At 39.0% G+C, this 14,739-nt stretch overlaps 3 protein-coding genes across 6 annotated transcripts in view; 1 reads left to right on the top strand and 2 right to left on the bottom strand.

Annotated features, from left to right (window-relative positions):
• Nucleotides 1-3,499, top strand: part of LOC145458561 (nondiscriminating glutamyl-tRNA synthetase EARS2, mitochondrial-like) — a 205,182-nt gene extending 201,683 nt beyond the window's left edge. For 3 of the 4 annotated variants that reach the window (XM_080336967.1, XM_080336968.1, XM_080336966.1), the window contains 5 exons: nucleotides 1,139-1,254; nucleotides 1,317-1,419; nucleotides 1,575-1,696; nucleotides 2,601-2,733; nucleotides 3,197-3,499. In XM_080336967.1, the coding sequence (XP_080193093.1) occupies nucleotides 1,139-1,254; nucleotides 1,317-1,419; nucleotides 1,575-1,696; nucleotides 2,601-2,733; nucleotides 3,197-3,289 (567 nt within the window). In that variant the 3' untranslated portion in view covers nucleotides 3,290-3,499. Of the gene's footprint in view, nucleotides 1-1,138; nucleotides 1,255-1,316; nucleotides 1,420-1,570; nucleotides 1,697-2,600; nucleotides 2,734-3,196 lie in introns of those variants that run through there. The other variant, XR_013921160.1, reaches the window with a different exon arrangement.
• Nucleotides 3,496-8,892, bottom strand: LOC145458566 (RAB6-interacting golgin-like). Its single transcript, XM_080336974.1, has 6 exons — nucleotides 8,562-8,892; nucleotides 8,070-8,145; nucleotides 7,902-8,003; nucleotides 6,750-6,890; nucleotides 6,185-6,311; nucleotides 3,496-4,570 (listed from the first exon to the last, which is right to left on the bottom strand). Exons 1-6 carry the CDS (start codon nucleotides 8,890-8,892, stop codon nucleotides 4,307-4,309), a joined length of 1,041 nt encoding a protein of 346 aa, XP_080193100.1. The 3' UTR covers nucleotides 3,496-4,306.
• A 44-nt stretch (nucleotides 8,893-8,936) lies between these two features.
• LOC145458560 (uncharacterized) lies at nucleotides 8,937-12,593 on the bottom strand. Its single transcript, XM_080336965.1, has one exon. It carries the CDS (start codon nucleotides 12,387-12,389, stop codon nucleotides 10,044-10,046), a length of 2,346 nt encoding a protein of 781 aa, XP_080193091.1. The 5' UTR covers nucleotides 12,390-12,593; the 3' UTR covers nucleotides 8,937-10,043.
• Nucleotides 12,594-14,739: the final 2,146 nt, after the last annotated feature.

The following is a 14,739-nucleotide window of genomic DNA, read 5'->3' as shown; positions in this document are numbered from 1 at the left end:
GGGCCTGTCTATATCAGGGGTGGCCAACCCGCGGGCCAAATGTGGCCCGCGAGAGGGTTTTGCGTGACCCATGAGGTAATTTCCTATTATATTATCGAAAATGAATTGCTCAGATTGTGAACTTGCAATGCCAACAAAAAATTACAATTCTGGCTGCGACACTTGGGATGTTGATGACTAAAATATCAGTTCCGACGCATTGGCAGATCCAGGGTCCAGTCACATTTTCAGTAATTCGTCGAACATTACAATAAACTAAAATAGTAGCGAAATTTTTCTTCACGCTTCGTGTGTTTAATTGTCACACGATTTCTTGCTTGGTAGCCTACCCCCTACTGAAACTGAAAAAAAAAAACGCCTAATTGATCCGATTGAGTCTAACTGTATTTGCAATTACGGGAGAAAGTCTTTTCGCGTTTGCGCTCGCATAAAGATCGTCGACGGTGAAATGTAGGCACAAAATGATTGTCGCATATTATCGGAGACCTTCGATATCGATGTGGCCGGACGCCTAATAGTCGTGTCCTTGCAAACTGAGCCTAGCGGGCGGTATACATTAGACCCGCAATACTCAAGTAATAATATTATTGACCTAGTTTATTTATAAACTTAGAAAATTTTACCCCTTGGCGCGGCTAGTGGACCGCGCACTCGTACGTCAATTGCATGTGCCTCTTTAGCCGAAAAGGTTGGCCATTCCTGGTCTATATAGATTACTAATCTACCCATAGGTTAGTTATCTATAGTAATCTAGAGTCTGTCAGCCGTCGGTAACATCCGATGTAGCAACGAAGACATATAGGTGCCGCCGTGCCGGCTTGTGACGTCATACTGAATACTTGTCAATTGTCGACAACATCACAGCTGCACTAGAACGCACTTTACTCTACGCCATTGCTGTGCACAGCATTAAAATTCAGGCCTGCTGGTCAATTATGATAAATTAGCAGATGTGGTTGTTGCATATATAATAGCATCTTATGAAACAGATCGGAGCCGGAGCTACTCCTCAAATAACGGACTCCGGCTCCGACTCCGGCTGAATTTTATGTAGAGCTTCGGATCCAGCTCCGGTGAAAATGCACGGCTCCGGGGCTCCGGCTCCAAAGCCCTGATCAACACTGCATATATTCACTAGATTGGAACCACGGACTCTGTGATTCAATTTTGGAAGCTTGACGAAATCAATTCTAAAATATTGAAACACTTGGCACGAACCGACGCCGGACTGGAAAGTTTGACGCAAGAATTGAAGTAGACTGACTTTACTTGATGGGTTGTTTGTCGTCACTATTCCTTCATGTATTTTATTCCAGTGACCTTCTGATCAGTCGATATGGTGAAAGAAATCCGCTAACTGGAAGGTTTACTAAGACCGATGCCAATAAATATATATCAAGTGTATTACGTTTACGAGCGGTAAGATCGATTTGTATAGTATCAACGTTGTATTGCATGTAAATTGTATTGTATATTGCATTGCATCAAAGTTGGGTGTTTTAGATGTGTTTCATTGATAGCTTTTTCTTGAGTGGTGCAGAATATTAAGCAATTTATGTCTTATATTCAGCCAGGCCCACATCAAGACATTGAAATGTCTCCTATCTGATGATTATGAATATGTGTGGCGAAAACCCGTCCCTGAAATAGCTGATCACGATCGCAACATGCGCGGTTTCACGAATAATGTGTCCAAGTAAGTAGTTACTGTGTCATTACCGTGTAGTTTGCACCGAATGTATGTCAATCATATGCCGCAACCTGCTTATGGCTAACTGTATATAAAATAAATACGAGGTTTAGTTTATCAATTACGCTGATATTAGCCTTGTTGTTGTGTGCCCTTGTAAAGGTTTGCTGAGCTTGGTTAGTTTGATGACATACATTACTCGAAGAAAGACACCATAAGCTTCTTACACGTTAATCACAAAAGTATTAATCTACCACATTATGCATCTAATACCTAATGATAGAAGACTGGTTAACAGCATGACCATCAACAACAGTGCTACAAGAGCATTCAAATATGATTCTCACACAAAATAGAAAGATGGTAATGATTATTTACTGCGAATCACTGTGACTTCTGCCATATGAGTTAGGTGTGTGGTGTGACCAGGGCTGGGCAAAATCGAGTACCTCAGTGATTCGATTCTGAATCATGTGATTTGCTTCGAGTCGAGTAATCGAGTATCACTCAATATGAAGTCGTAAAAGAATGTAATACGTCAGAGTTCAAATATGTACCGTTCATGCCACCACAATAATATAATGCCTGTTATCTATCACATAAAAGACACTTTGGTATATTTTCGGTGGTACCGATTTCATACCACTTGATGCCAATGATGTGGGGTAATTAATTTCAGTGGTGAGAAGCGGATAATTTCAGTACTCGAAAAAATCGTCGTTTAGTACTCAACTCGAATCGTTGGAATTAATACTCGATCCAGATTCGAGTACTCAAATCATCATGCCCAGCCCTAGTTGTGACCTCTGTCGACCCCCTGAACCCTAGTTGACCCTGAAACCCTAGTTGAGATCCACTAGCTGTAGATGGATAGATGGTACCATAACAACAATATCAATATTTGCTTCAGAATGCTATCACAGCTCGAAAGTCTCCCTGACACAAAGGTTATTACCAACAAAATTAGAAGCATTGCCAAGGATGTTGGATTGAAGATGCCTGCAGCAATGACTTTGTTGCGATTGTTGCTGACTGGCCGTAAGGTAGGATTTCACTACGCATCTAAAATTATTGTTTTACATCGAGGATACCTGCTGGTTTTCGGATGGTCAAGTCTGAATTTCTTGAAAAAAGCAGTCCTTTGCATATCAAATTCACGCCAGCCCCCTAAATGCTGTTTAGTCCTCTTTTTTCTATTATCTATTATCAGAGGTGTTCACTGTTCAGTAACGAGGCACTTCTATTTTTTCACCTACGCTCACTACTTATTCAACTTGAATATTTCCACTCTACGTGGCAGTGGAGTATCAATCGTAATATTGAAATCCGATAATCATTGCAACTTACTGTACTGGATTAAGTTTCACCAGACGAGTTGGGATAATCCTCAATCTTGTCCACGATTAACAGTTTTAATCAGAAGATTAGCATTCTCTAAGATAAGCCAACTTAAGGATCTGCGCCGTTAGTATTGGTGAATATCTCGTTGTGTGTTGTATTTGACAGGACGGGCCTGCTGTTGCCGAGATTATTACGATCATTGGAATCGAGGAAGCCATCCAAAGAATCCATTTTATAAATTCCGATACTCCTACTTGACACTAGTCAGATCAGACAGAGTCCTTCTTTCGTCTTTTGCTGTGTGTGTCACAGCAGATATTACTGTTTATCATTCAACACTGGTATCTGGCTGGTGGCCAGTCGGAATAGATCATACACGCTCTGGTCTATGAAATCGCCGGTATAACCGCTGTCAGTCACGCACTTTTCGATATTATCAAATAAATATTCTTCGAAAAACCGTCTCTATGTAAGAGCAGCAAATTTTATTGAAACATGATATAGATCAAAGGATTTCATAATATAATATATGATTTATGGCTCATGTAACAGTACAGATTCAATGATTTATAACATACAACGCAAGAAAAAATATCGTGTCCTGTGATCATGAAATGTTGCTAGCTGGCACCAGCACCAAAAGGTTCGGCATAACTATAGCCCAATTTGGAGTACGTTAACATGGATCAGGCACTTATCTTAAACAGTGACGGTAAGTTCAACAAGACATTTGGAAATCCACTGAAAATAAATTGCTCAAGGCGTTGAGGGAGCCATAATATGGAACATCAGCACCAGTCTCAGAAACACTCTTCTTATATAACTGTAGATAAATAATGTGGCTGCATACATTTCAAGGTAACAAATATGATATAGCGCTGATGACTAAGGAAAAATCTATCCAAACATCTGCAAGGTGCGACTTGGGAAATTCTCAAAAATCATTACTCCCTCCATGATTGCTGTAACACAAATTGCTGATAAAAACAACACTAAAGTAATATAACGAAAATCTTTTCATGGAGCTCGTCAAGCAGAATATGTGCTGTACAATGGTTGCTTTTGTGAATATTATTTCTCAATCAGGCTATGCGGAGTAGATAGCAGTTTGCAATACTACAGAGTTTCATCTGGGGGAACAACACATGTGATATCTATCGTGCTACAGATTGAGATAATAATCAGTGGTACAATTATCCGCTCAAGACACACAATACATCAAAAAATCGTTTATAACAGCTGGTTTTATGCCGGTCAAACCTTAACCAGATCATTTCACTGACCTGATGACCCTGCAGCTTCATTGCACTGACTAGTCATTGGGGAAGAATTTAGCTGATTATCATTTGTGGATTCCTGCTCTACGGATTCGGATTTTGGCTGTTCGCCTTCCGCTGGAGTTTCATTGCTCTTCGAGTCTGCTGGCAGAGAATCTGGCTTGGGCGACTCATTGGGAAATTCCGGTAATTTTGCTTCCTCCTCAGCTGCCTCCGATTCCTCGAGTTCCAACTTTTGCATCAACTCTTCCAATTTGTTTGCCTATAATTGTGAAATTACAAGATCAGGATAATTCAACAACCATAACCAATCGTGATCATAAATTAGGGTTACCATATTTTTGGGACTCTAATTCCGGACACTCGTTATCGCCCACTAACGGATTCCTGAATGAGGTATGAGCACATTGTCTGTCAATATGACGTCACACTAGCAAAGCTTTGGCTATCGACTAGGGGTAGTGACGATCCCGTTCAGGAGTATGTGGTAGTGTGTTGTAACCATTAACGAGGACCGAAACCATATTTTCAGCCCCCTCCCGCCTGAGTAAACACTGGTCTTGGGCCCACCATAGGGTAACCGATGCAGCTTCTAGGAGGCTTGTTATTAATATGCATGTGTTCGTTAAATTTTTTGAATGAATTCTGTCAATGATATTGGTTCTTCCATATATTACTTTATAGTTTTGATCCTCTCTCCGCCCACATGATCCGAGTTAGCGGTAGAGCTGGTGGAGGATGATGATGACTTCGAAAATGCAAGGAGCATAATAATTATACATCGTTAAGTCATGTTCATGTCACACCGATAATATTCTTTATCAGCCTAATGCCTGTGCGCACGGCGCACCACTGAGCTATATAAATACCGTACATACTGGTGGTTTCCAACCTTTTATTGTCGCGACTCCGTTTCCAATTTGAAAATGTTCCGTGGCCCAGCTCAAAATCTGATAAGCTAATTACGTATAAAAGGTCGACGCCTTGGCCCGAACTTACTCACGGCCTGTTTTGGAAGCTGATTACGTTCAACATCTTTGCGAAACCCAGAATAAAGGCAAACGATCCCCCGGTTTAGAACCACTATCTTTGAATATAAGCATCTAAAACGGCCCAAACATACTCCAGGAATATACCATTCTCCTATAATTGCGATTACAATTAGACTTATTTCTGTAAATAAAGGATATTTTTATTTGTGTTGGATCGCAGTTTTTGCGAGGGTGGTAGTCCCCATGTTAAAACCACTATATGTGATCTAAATCGCACGAAGCACGAAGAAAAATTTCATGTAGCATAAATCTACGAAAAAAATAATATTGTTTGAAACGTTGTATTACGAAAAAATTGTGAGCTCACTTCAAGCCTTCAAAATTCCGGACATTTAGGCATATTTCAGAAATTCCACCCGGACGCAGTTTTAACAGTGAAATTCCGTACATGTCCGGGAAATTCCGGACGTATGGCAACCCTATTATAAATCCAGTGCGTACAATTCAAAATTGACTGCTGTTAGACCTGACAGTTTCGTAATTTCAGATTGGGTGAACAGGTGACTACCAACTCAGCGGGTACAAAAATATATGTAAATCTGCAAATATATTACGTCGAATTCCCTAATTGCCTTCAAGAGTTGCCACAACTTGACAATTTTCGGCTCATTTACATTTACTCTGGAAATTATGCAATTTAATTACATGTCAATTGTGCTTATGAATCCCGATATCCCTGTAAACCTATGGGTTGGATTTAATCAATTAAATCTATATAATAGATATAGGGAAGGTTATGGCAAGCGTCTGTCCAAGGAAAGTCGCAAATCAACCAAGAATTTTCTTATAAGATAAACTTGTATTCACACGATACAAGTACAAACCTTTCTCTCTTCATTCAGCTGGATTAGTTGGTACAAATGTTCCGTTAAGTCTTCTTTCATTTCAGTCGCTTTGTGAAGATTCATTTTTGATGTGATATACTCGGCTTCTGCCTTCTCGAACCGTTTTCTAAACAAATTTAGATCGTGACACCAACTCATTATTGCCACTGCAGGTGACATTACAACATAAGTCTGTTTACAGGCAGACTTGGAGTCAGATAACTAGATACGGTAATTCTAGTTGTGTAATTAAAGCGAAATGCCGGTAGTCTAATTTGTGAAATGTTTCTATGAGCATTGAGCAATCTCATTTTAACTCTGATCTAATTTCTGGTGTTCCTGAAAACGCTAACTGCATAGTAAAATAAGCTTGGCGTGCAGAAAATTTCCATTTTCGTGCTTATAAGAATGAACTGTAATTTGATATAAATTGAACTTTTGTCGTAGTTCATTGGGATTTAATTGAATTTCTAAGTATTTGTGAATTCTAATTGTAATCTAATTTGGGAAAGCTGAAAACTTTCTAGTTGTGCATTGCACAAAAGATAACATTTGTAACACATACTGGGCGGCATTGTATTCCTGGCAAGCCTCGTCGATTTTATCTCGCAACACCGAAACATCGTAATTGAGCATGACGTCCAGCTTTGACAATTCAGACTGAATCTGTATAAGCTTTGTTGATTCGGCGAATGCCTTCTTCTTCCTGCAAGTGCAAAAGTTGACGTATGATTGTTAATTTACAATGTCCTTACCAATTCTCTACTAGTTGCTGACGATTGCCTCTGACGAGTGTCAGCCAAAAATATTCAGGTCGATTTCAATACGAATATATTACACGATTGTATACGACGCAGTTTTTTCGCTAAACAGAATATGCAAACTTTTTCTTGAAAATCTACATAGTTATTATGGGATTGTACACAAAAGTTGAAAGATCTTGTGACACAATTTTTTCATTAAAGAGAATACCGATATGCAAACTTTTCTACATCTACATAGTTAAATTAAACTGGCTCTATAGCTATGTGATGGGCCTCGCCTTTACCAGTTGTGTTCAATTCACAGGCTGTTCATGCTTGAGTTGGCCATCTCTTACAGAGACCAGGCAGCACTGTAGGCCTACCCACCAGTTCAAATTTAGTACACGGTTGTAATGACTCGACTTGGGTAATATTCTTGAATATGGAAAATAACTCAACTTCAGTAACTTTATGGATTGACTTGACTCGATTGAGTCATATCACTTGAGATATTCACAATGACTTGATTTAAACATCCATACTAATAGCCTTTGTTGAATGTCTTGTATATTGCCACATATCTTCTCACACATCATCTTAGCGATGTGATAATTCCCAGTCTCTTTTTTTATAACCAAGTAAGGAATGAATAGGCCTGATGGTGACCGTGGTAGGACCTGCTGATGAATTGTTACTGAAAACTGGGACTTGGACTCGACCTTTTGTATCATGACTCGGACTTGACTGGATGATAAAAAAAAATTATGCCAGTGATGTCATATTTACTGATACGGCTGTTGATATACAGAGTTTATTTGAAATCTCTACTAGTTAATGACGATTACCCCTTGGTGAATGTCAGCCAAAAATATTCGGGTGTATTTCGATATGAATATAATTATACAATTGTATTGGACTTCTCTACCTCCGAGAGTCTCTATGAAAACACTTGGAGAACATGAAATATGACCGACCTCTCCGCTATTGCTTTGGAAAGCATCGTCTTTTTTCTTTTGTTCTTTTCCTCCATTTCCTTTTGTCTTTGGTGCACGTCTTCAAGCTTCAACTTTTCCTTCCTGTGTAGTTATCAACCCCATAATTTGAATCTGGATCATGCACATGAAAAAAAAATTCAAACTTACTTTTTGATGGCTTCCGGATCTTCTAAAATTTCCAGTTCAACCGTCTCAGCTTTGGGGCTTGGCGTTTCTTCCGCGTCTTGAAAAATAAGCAAGCCCAATCGCTTGTATTTCTCAACTAGAAATTCGTTTCGTGGACAGTAAAATTTAAATACTTAGCAGTATAACCCATAATGATATGACAGGTACGCTTACATGTAATGGTTCCGCTCAATTTTTATCCATAATTGTAATCAGACATTCACACATATTCAAATATCAGCGGTGGTCAATAAGAAAGTGTCCTACTGTAGGCTACTAGAGTAGATCACATCTACATGCACATCATACTCAAATAGTTATGATTTTAGACTAACGCACCTCACAATTTTCAGTTCGTTAGACAAAATTGGGCCTAGAATTTTTACATATATACTTGTAAATCACTACTTCTAGCCTACTTGTGATTGAGTAGAAATTTAGGAAATCATCTTATACAATATTAATGCAACCTACCCGGAGATGGAAACGACTTGCCATGCAGAGGAATTTGATCAGTCGGTGTCGTCGCGGGCGCAGGCTCTATTTTCTTCGCAGTTGCACGTGCAGTAGCTGCTTTCGATAGCATAGCGCTCCGCGGTACATCCCCATTCTCTTTAGAATTCGATCGTTTCGCCATTCTCACATTTCCTCTTTTTTGCGACTTCTGTCCGAGAGCAGAAACTGGTTTAGAACGGCCGCCAAGCACCGGTTTCACAATTCTCGGCCCAGCAGAATTCGGACTACCGTCCGCCGTTTGCCGCATCTTTTTCAAATCTGCATCCGTAAATCCCGACCAATCGCTCATCGTAATTGATGGCCAGTTAGCTACAATAAGTAGAAAACTACCGACTTCAAAAATACGAGTGTGTAACAATAATTGTGCGGTGTGAAATATGCATTGGATGGATAAATATGTTGGATAACAAATACAGTGTTTCTCAGTGCACCACAGCCTATCTTATCTGTTGAAAACATATGGGTGTACCTACTAATTGTGAGTGCGAGTCAAAGTTACCTCATATCAACACGAAAAAATTGAAAGGAAAAATCTGAAGAAACACACGACGAACACAATGTACTATAATACACAGAACTTTTCAAAAGACATGTAGAACTGAGACGCACAGTGAAAAGATCTGTCTCATACAACATTATGTGCATGTGCATAATTGACCTACTATATATTACAAAAGAAAATGGCACATATTTAAATTGATTCAATTAAATACAGCAACATGTGGCGACATTTTGCTAGCATTTATGGACAACACTGGTGTGAATGTACCATATTTTTTAATGTATCATAGTCACTGACACAACAGAAAAGCAATTAAGCATTTATAATTAGTTGTAGAAAACTTGGTGATCGCCTCACATGTAGGCTAAATATTCAAGTGTGCCAACAGTCCCTTGACAAAAGTTGATCAAACTTAAAAATACTTTAATGAACTACAAAATAGCTATCAAAATGCTGAAATACAGCAAGGGACCATAGGTGGGAACCACGGCTCCTGTTAAGATAGCATAATTCAATGCACCGAAATAGATGCACTCCTTATATCAATTGAATGTCATCATGTCTGCAGATGTAAATTTGTGTTCATATGACAGTGCGATATCACAACACAATATTTGACACCAATCGGAACATTACAAGTGCGTGTTTTTCAAAATCACATCGCATAAAATCAACAAAAACAGATTGACTTTATAGGATTATATCACGTTATGTGTCTTTATGTCTTCGCACGTAAATTTGTGTTTATCCGAGAGACACAATATTTGACATAAATAGAGACATTAGTCCAGCCCGTCTTTTCAAATCGCAGCACATTAAAAGCAACAAAATCAGATTGAATTACCAAACACAGAGATATCAACTATATCACCACTAGCTGATATGCTTTATTACACTTTCAACAAAGCAAAATTGGAATCCCCCGCATGTGGAAGGTCTCACACCTCATCACCAATATACTCATCATTCAAATCATCCATAACCATATGTTCCATGTTGTGAAAATCATACTGCATTTGAGCCTCATTCTCTTCGGCCATACTTAATCTCGATTGCCGATTGGAGTTTACATCAGGTGTGGTCAAACCAGACCCAGATCCAGAATCATCTATAATATCCAAGTCTCTTTCCTCTGGCCAATCGTCAATCAATCTCGATATTCGACCGTCTGACGTAATATTCCCCATCTGTGATGCTAATTCCCACTCCAAATCATCAAGAGCCCTTTCATCAGCGCTATCATCGCTGTCAGAAGTAACATCGCAAGAACCATTCTTTGTAAACAGGTGTCTCTCATAACTGGTACCATCTGAATCAACATAATGGTGCTTCTCACGTTGTTCGGAATCATTACTTTCGGGCGTGCTTTGTTGGTGGTTATTAAGGTCATTGTCACCCTCAGGCACGCTCGTTAACGGATTCCAATTCTCAGAAACTTTAGTCACCGTGAAGTCGCCTTCAAAGTTTTGAAATTGGCTTTCAAACGACGATTTATCAGCTTGATTGTTTTCAACGAAAAAAACATCCAACCCTTTATTATAGAACGCGTCTGGATTGATCGGTATTTTACTGATTTCGCGCACAAAATCTGATGCTTCATACGTTTTTTGATTCTCATCTTGCAAATGTTCACTCAAAAGTGATTTGTTGGCCAAATTTTGATCGTGAAACGACATTGCATTTATCAACGATTCTCTGACAGATGAGGCAGATCGTAGTTCCGCACTCTCGTTGATGGTAGTATCGCTGATGTAGACTACTTCTTCAATTCTGACTGTGACGTCAGATCTGGTCACAGACGGTGGGGGAGTCGTAGGTGGACTTACTACTATCGTAAAATCATCACTACCATCAATATCATCATGAGAATCAACCTCTTCAAATATAACTCCACCGATTACTTGATCATGGTCTTGAGTTTGAGATGGATCGAACAACTGCCTGTACCGTTCCCTCTCTTTTTGTTCGTCCGCTGTAAGCGCGGTTTCATCGTTTCGTCCTTGTTTATCAAAGTCTGGATCTAGATAATCATTGACAGTGTCTGACAGACTACGGGGCAGGGGTGGCACTTCAGACTGTCTGTGTCGCTGTAAAAGAACTTTTTCCATGTACGATAATGTTGAGGTTTCTGAAAATTTGACCTCAAAAGGTTCCGGTGTACATTGTGCGACATGTTCTGACATTTCAGGCGGTACCTTTATACTGTTTTGTGTATACTCTTTACCTCTAATGTCTTTCTCTGGACTATTATCGTTGCTTGAATTTCCGTTGCGCCAATCTTTGAGAGCTTTTTGGAATAATGCTGCATTTTCTGTTTCGTTGAAGCTACCTCGCAATAACTGTCCGCCTTTATGTGGACTTTTCGGAGGTTGTGGTGATGTGATAAACGGTTTGTTTGATATATTCTTCAATGGAGGCTCTGGTCGCATTGGCATATCTAATTGTGACTTTACAGTGTACGGATAATAGATTTCGTCACCCCAACCCGTCTTTGGCTTTCTAATTACCCCTTCAGATGCGATAAGCAAACGTTTTCTACCCCATTTCATAAAATACACACCGACGGCTGCAGGGTTGATAGCTTTCACGGTTGATAACGCTAGATTGCCTTGAGAATTACTTTGCAAATCGATAATGTCTGGGTCGTCTTTGTCGAGGGCAAATTTAATCCAATGCTCAAGGCGTCCGGCTGATTCTAAAACTCTGCGTGGTTCTTCCGCTGGTGGAGCGACGCTATTCAGTTTTCTGATAAGATCTTTCGCGGCTGAATCTCTCTGCGGGAGATTTAAGGGTTCGTCTTTTAAGATTCTGACTTTTGTCGGTGATTTGGGGGATGTTTTCGACAGAGATTTTGGAGATTTTTTCTGTTTGTTACTCGCGGACGATGCCCCAGATATCGTACGTCCGAGTATATTCCGGGAATGCGACTCGATCCTGGCATTTCCGGACTTCCAAATACTGCCTTGTCTGCCTCGGTCTTCCTTCTCCTTGCTCATAGCCTGCCGCAATTGCACCAATTTCCATTCCAGTTGTTTGTTATCGAAATCCAGTTGCTCCATTTCTCGTCGCTTTGCGGAACTTGATTTTTCGTTGTTTCTTTGTAGCTTCTTTGACACCGGTTCTTTGCCGGTTGGCGACACGGTAAACTCAGGTGCGAAATGATGACTCATGTTCAAGTGTAGAAGGAAAGTATCAAGGATAAGCCTGAATTCACTAATTATTGTATGTAAATAGTATAGTAACCACTGCGAATAGAATAACATGAAAGATATTGGTGACGTCATATTTTGTGATACGATTGTTGATATACAATGTCCTTTCCAATTCTCTACTAGATGCTGACAATTACCCCTGACGAGTGTCAGCAAAAAATATTCGGGTTATTTTCAATATGAATATACTATTTTATTGTGAATTGAAGTTCTGTACCTCCAGGAAGCTCTTGAAAGATATTTAGAACGACTCGACATCAAAATGTACAGTAGCCCACATACCACTATACACACGGAATTGACTAAGAATATTTCAGCTTTTCCAAATTAAATTAGAATTAGAATATAGGCAGCTACACCATTCATAGATCAGAATTAGTATAACTGAATTTGCAAAAACTTGGAAATTGAATAAATTCCGAATTAGAATGAAACCGGAATACAGCAAAAATCAAGTGCAATTCATACAGTGTATGAGTACAGTGTACAGTGAACACATAGCTTGGCTCTTTTCGCTCCATACAAGCTCTCCTGTAGTAATTTCAAGAAAACCATAAATTAATTGAAAAGTACCGTACGGTATATAGAGCACAGAAACATTTCACAAATAAGATTATAATTAGATTACCGCCAGCATTTCGCTTCAGTTAGTAAAATTATACAACTTAAATTATCTAGTTTCCAAGTCCGTATACAGGCCTACAGGCTACAGGTTACGGCTACAGGTTCCTTTTAATTATAGGAACAATCACACGAATTCTGCGTTTGGTATTTTTTTGAACTAATGCCACCGACTAAAACACAATTAAGGTATTCTAAAATTATCGTAAGGTGCGGTACTCATCGACGAACTCATCCTGTTATCTCAGCACACCCAGGAAAGATTTTAGAAAATAACCAGGGTGACCCATCATTCACTGAATATTGGTCAAAATACCCGTTATGGTCAGTAACCGAGGTAACGCAAAGAAACAAAATTCGGGACTTTTATTAGCTCGCCACGCCTCATTGGGCTCGAAAGTCACGTGACTTCTGGTTCGCTGGGGCCAAACAACTATCTGAGATAGCCGCTGCCTGTGTTAATTTGCGATATTGGTCTGTTTTTAAATCGTATTTTCTGTCTCAGTGAGGTTGTTTGAAGTACAGTTCTGGGTTTTATGTTATCTTCTATGACTTATTAGCTAGTTTCAGGACTTTTAGATACTAACTAGGTAGGATTATGTTGTTTTGCAGCTGCGCAAAATGCCAGGGTATAACGTGCCAATTTGTTATAATGGATGAGAAAACAATCCGGAGTAGTCTTTCCATCGACTTCTGAATTGCCAGAAAACGACAGGAAAGTGACTGAAATTAATAAAGCTAGTGAGAATGATAAATATAATTAACATTTGAACTATGTTGACTTGTTTGTTTGGTGGTATCAAATGTCATACCGGTATCTCGTGTGCCCCAAGACAGCGTAATCGAGTCAGCTTCAATAGCAAATGATTTAAGATAAGCCACAATTATTAGATTTTTTTTTAAAGTGTTTATATAGTGAAAGTGGCCTAAGAATAGATGCATCAACTGCAGGCATCGGTTAGCTTTTAAGATATCTGTGCCATTTATCGAAAAAGATAATCAAGAATTTCGGTCAGCCAAATTTAAATTTAACCATGCCAATCAGAAGGAAGTTATTGATTGTTTCAAGGATAGTGCTGAGAAGACTGCTATTGCCGGACAAGGACAAGAGTACCGTACTTTCGACTTTTTTTTTTATGATGCAGCAATTTACAATTTGGTATCATTCTAACTGGAATGTAACCAGGTCTTGCTGTTACTCATGACACTACTTCCTATAATTTAGTACTGGCACTGTTGCCAATGTTTTTCTAAATTTTGGTCAAGTTTCTATACATCAGTGTTGTTCAAAAATACCTTTTTTTTCAAATTTCACTGGCTCATGAACAAAATTGTTAGGTGGCTTGAAAAAAGGTTGCACACTAGATTTGACTCAATTCCAACATGCAGAAGTGAAGCTATCAGATTTTCAAAAAAAATTGAATTTATTGAAAAAATATAATAGTTTTATTAAATTTTACTGGCTATGCCATGAAATTGTTGAGTTTTCAAAAAATGTATAGCAAATTTGGCTAGTTGAGCCAAATTAAAAATTTTCTACTTTTAGTAGCTTTTGCATTGCTCTATACAAAATTTACACAAATTTCTTGAACAAAAATCAGAGGGTAATTCATAACTATTTTATTTTCTTTATAGATACTTTTAGATGTTTAACAAATCAATGCAAACATTGATGCTAGCCTCACTAATCTGTACCTGATTGCTGTGCTAGTGAAGTTGCACTGTGCGCTATATGTAAACCATATCCGGGGCATCTCTGATCCCGGCATCTTGCATGATGCAATTGGTATCTCAGCCAAAA

This window comes from Botryllus schlosseri, chromosome 16 (genome assembly GCF_051294905.1).
Source record: "Botryllus schlosseri isolate E-star chromosome 16, Bs_hap1, whole genome shotgun sequence".
NCBI classification, from domain to species: domain Eukaryota; kingdom Metazoa; phylum Chordata; class Ascidiacea; order Stolidobranchia; family Styelidae; genus Botryllus; species Botryllus schlosseri.
The sequence above is the reverse complement of the archived record's forward strand: the minus strand, read 5'-3'. Positions and strand labels throughout refer to the sequence as shown.

Excerpts from the sequence above, each read along its gene's own strand:
- LOC145458566 (XM_080336974.1), bottom strand. The coding sequence starts at position 8,892 with ATGAGCGATTGGTCGGGATTTACGGATGCAGATTTGAAAAAGATGCGG. Across the intron at positions 6,891-7,901 it reads TCCAAAGCAATAGCGGAGAG|GAAGAAGAAGGCATTCGCCG; the intron begins GTCGGTCATATT and ends TTGCACTTGCAG. Across the intron at positions 4,571-6,184 it reads AGCTGAATGAAGAGAGAAAG|GCAAACAAATTGGAAGAGTT; the intron begins GTTTGTACTTGT and ends TCACAATTATAG.
- LOC145458560 (XM_080336965.1), bottom strand. The coding sequence starts at position 12,389 with ATGACGTCACCAATATCTTTCATGTTATTCTATTCGCAGTGGTTACTA.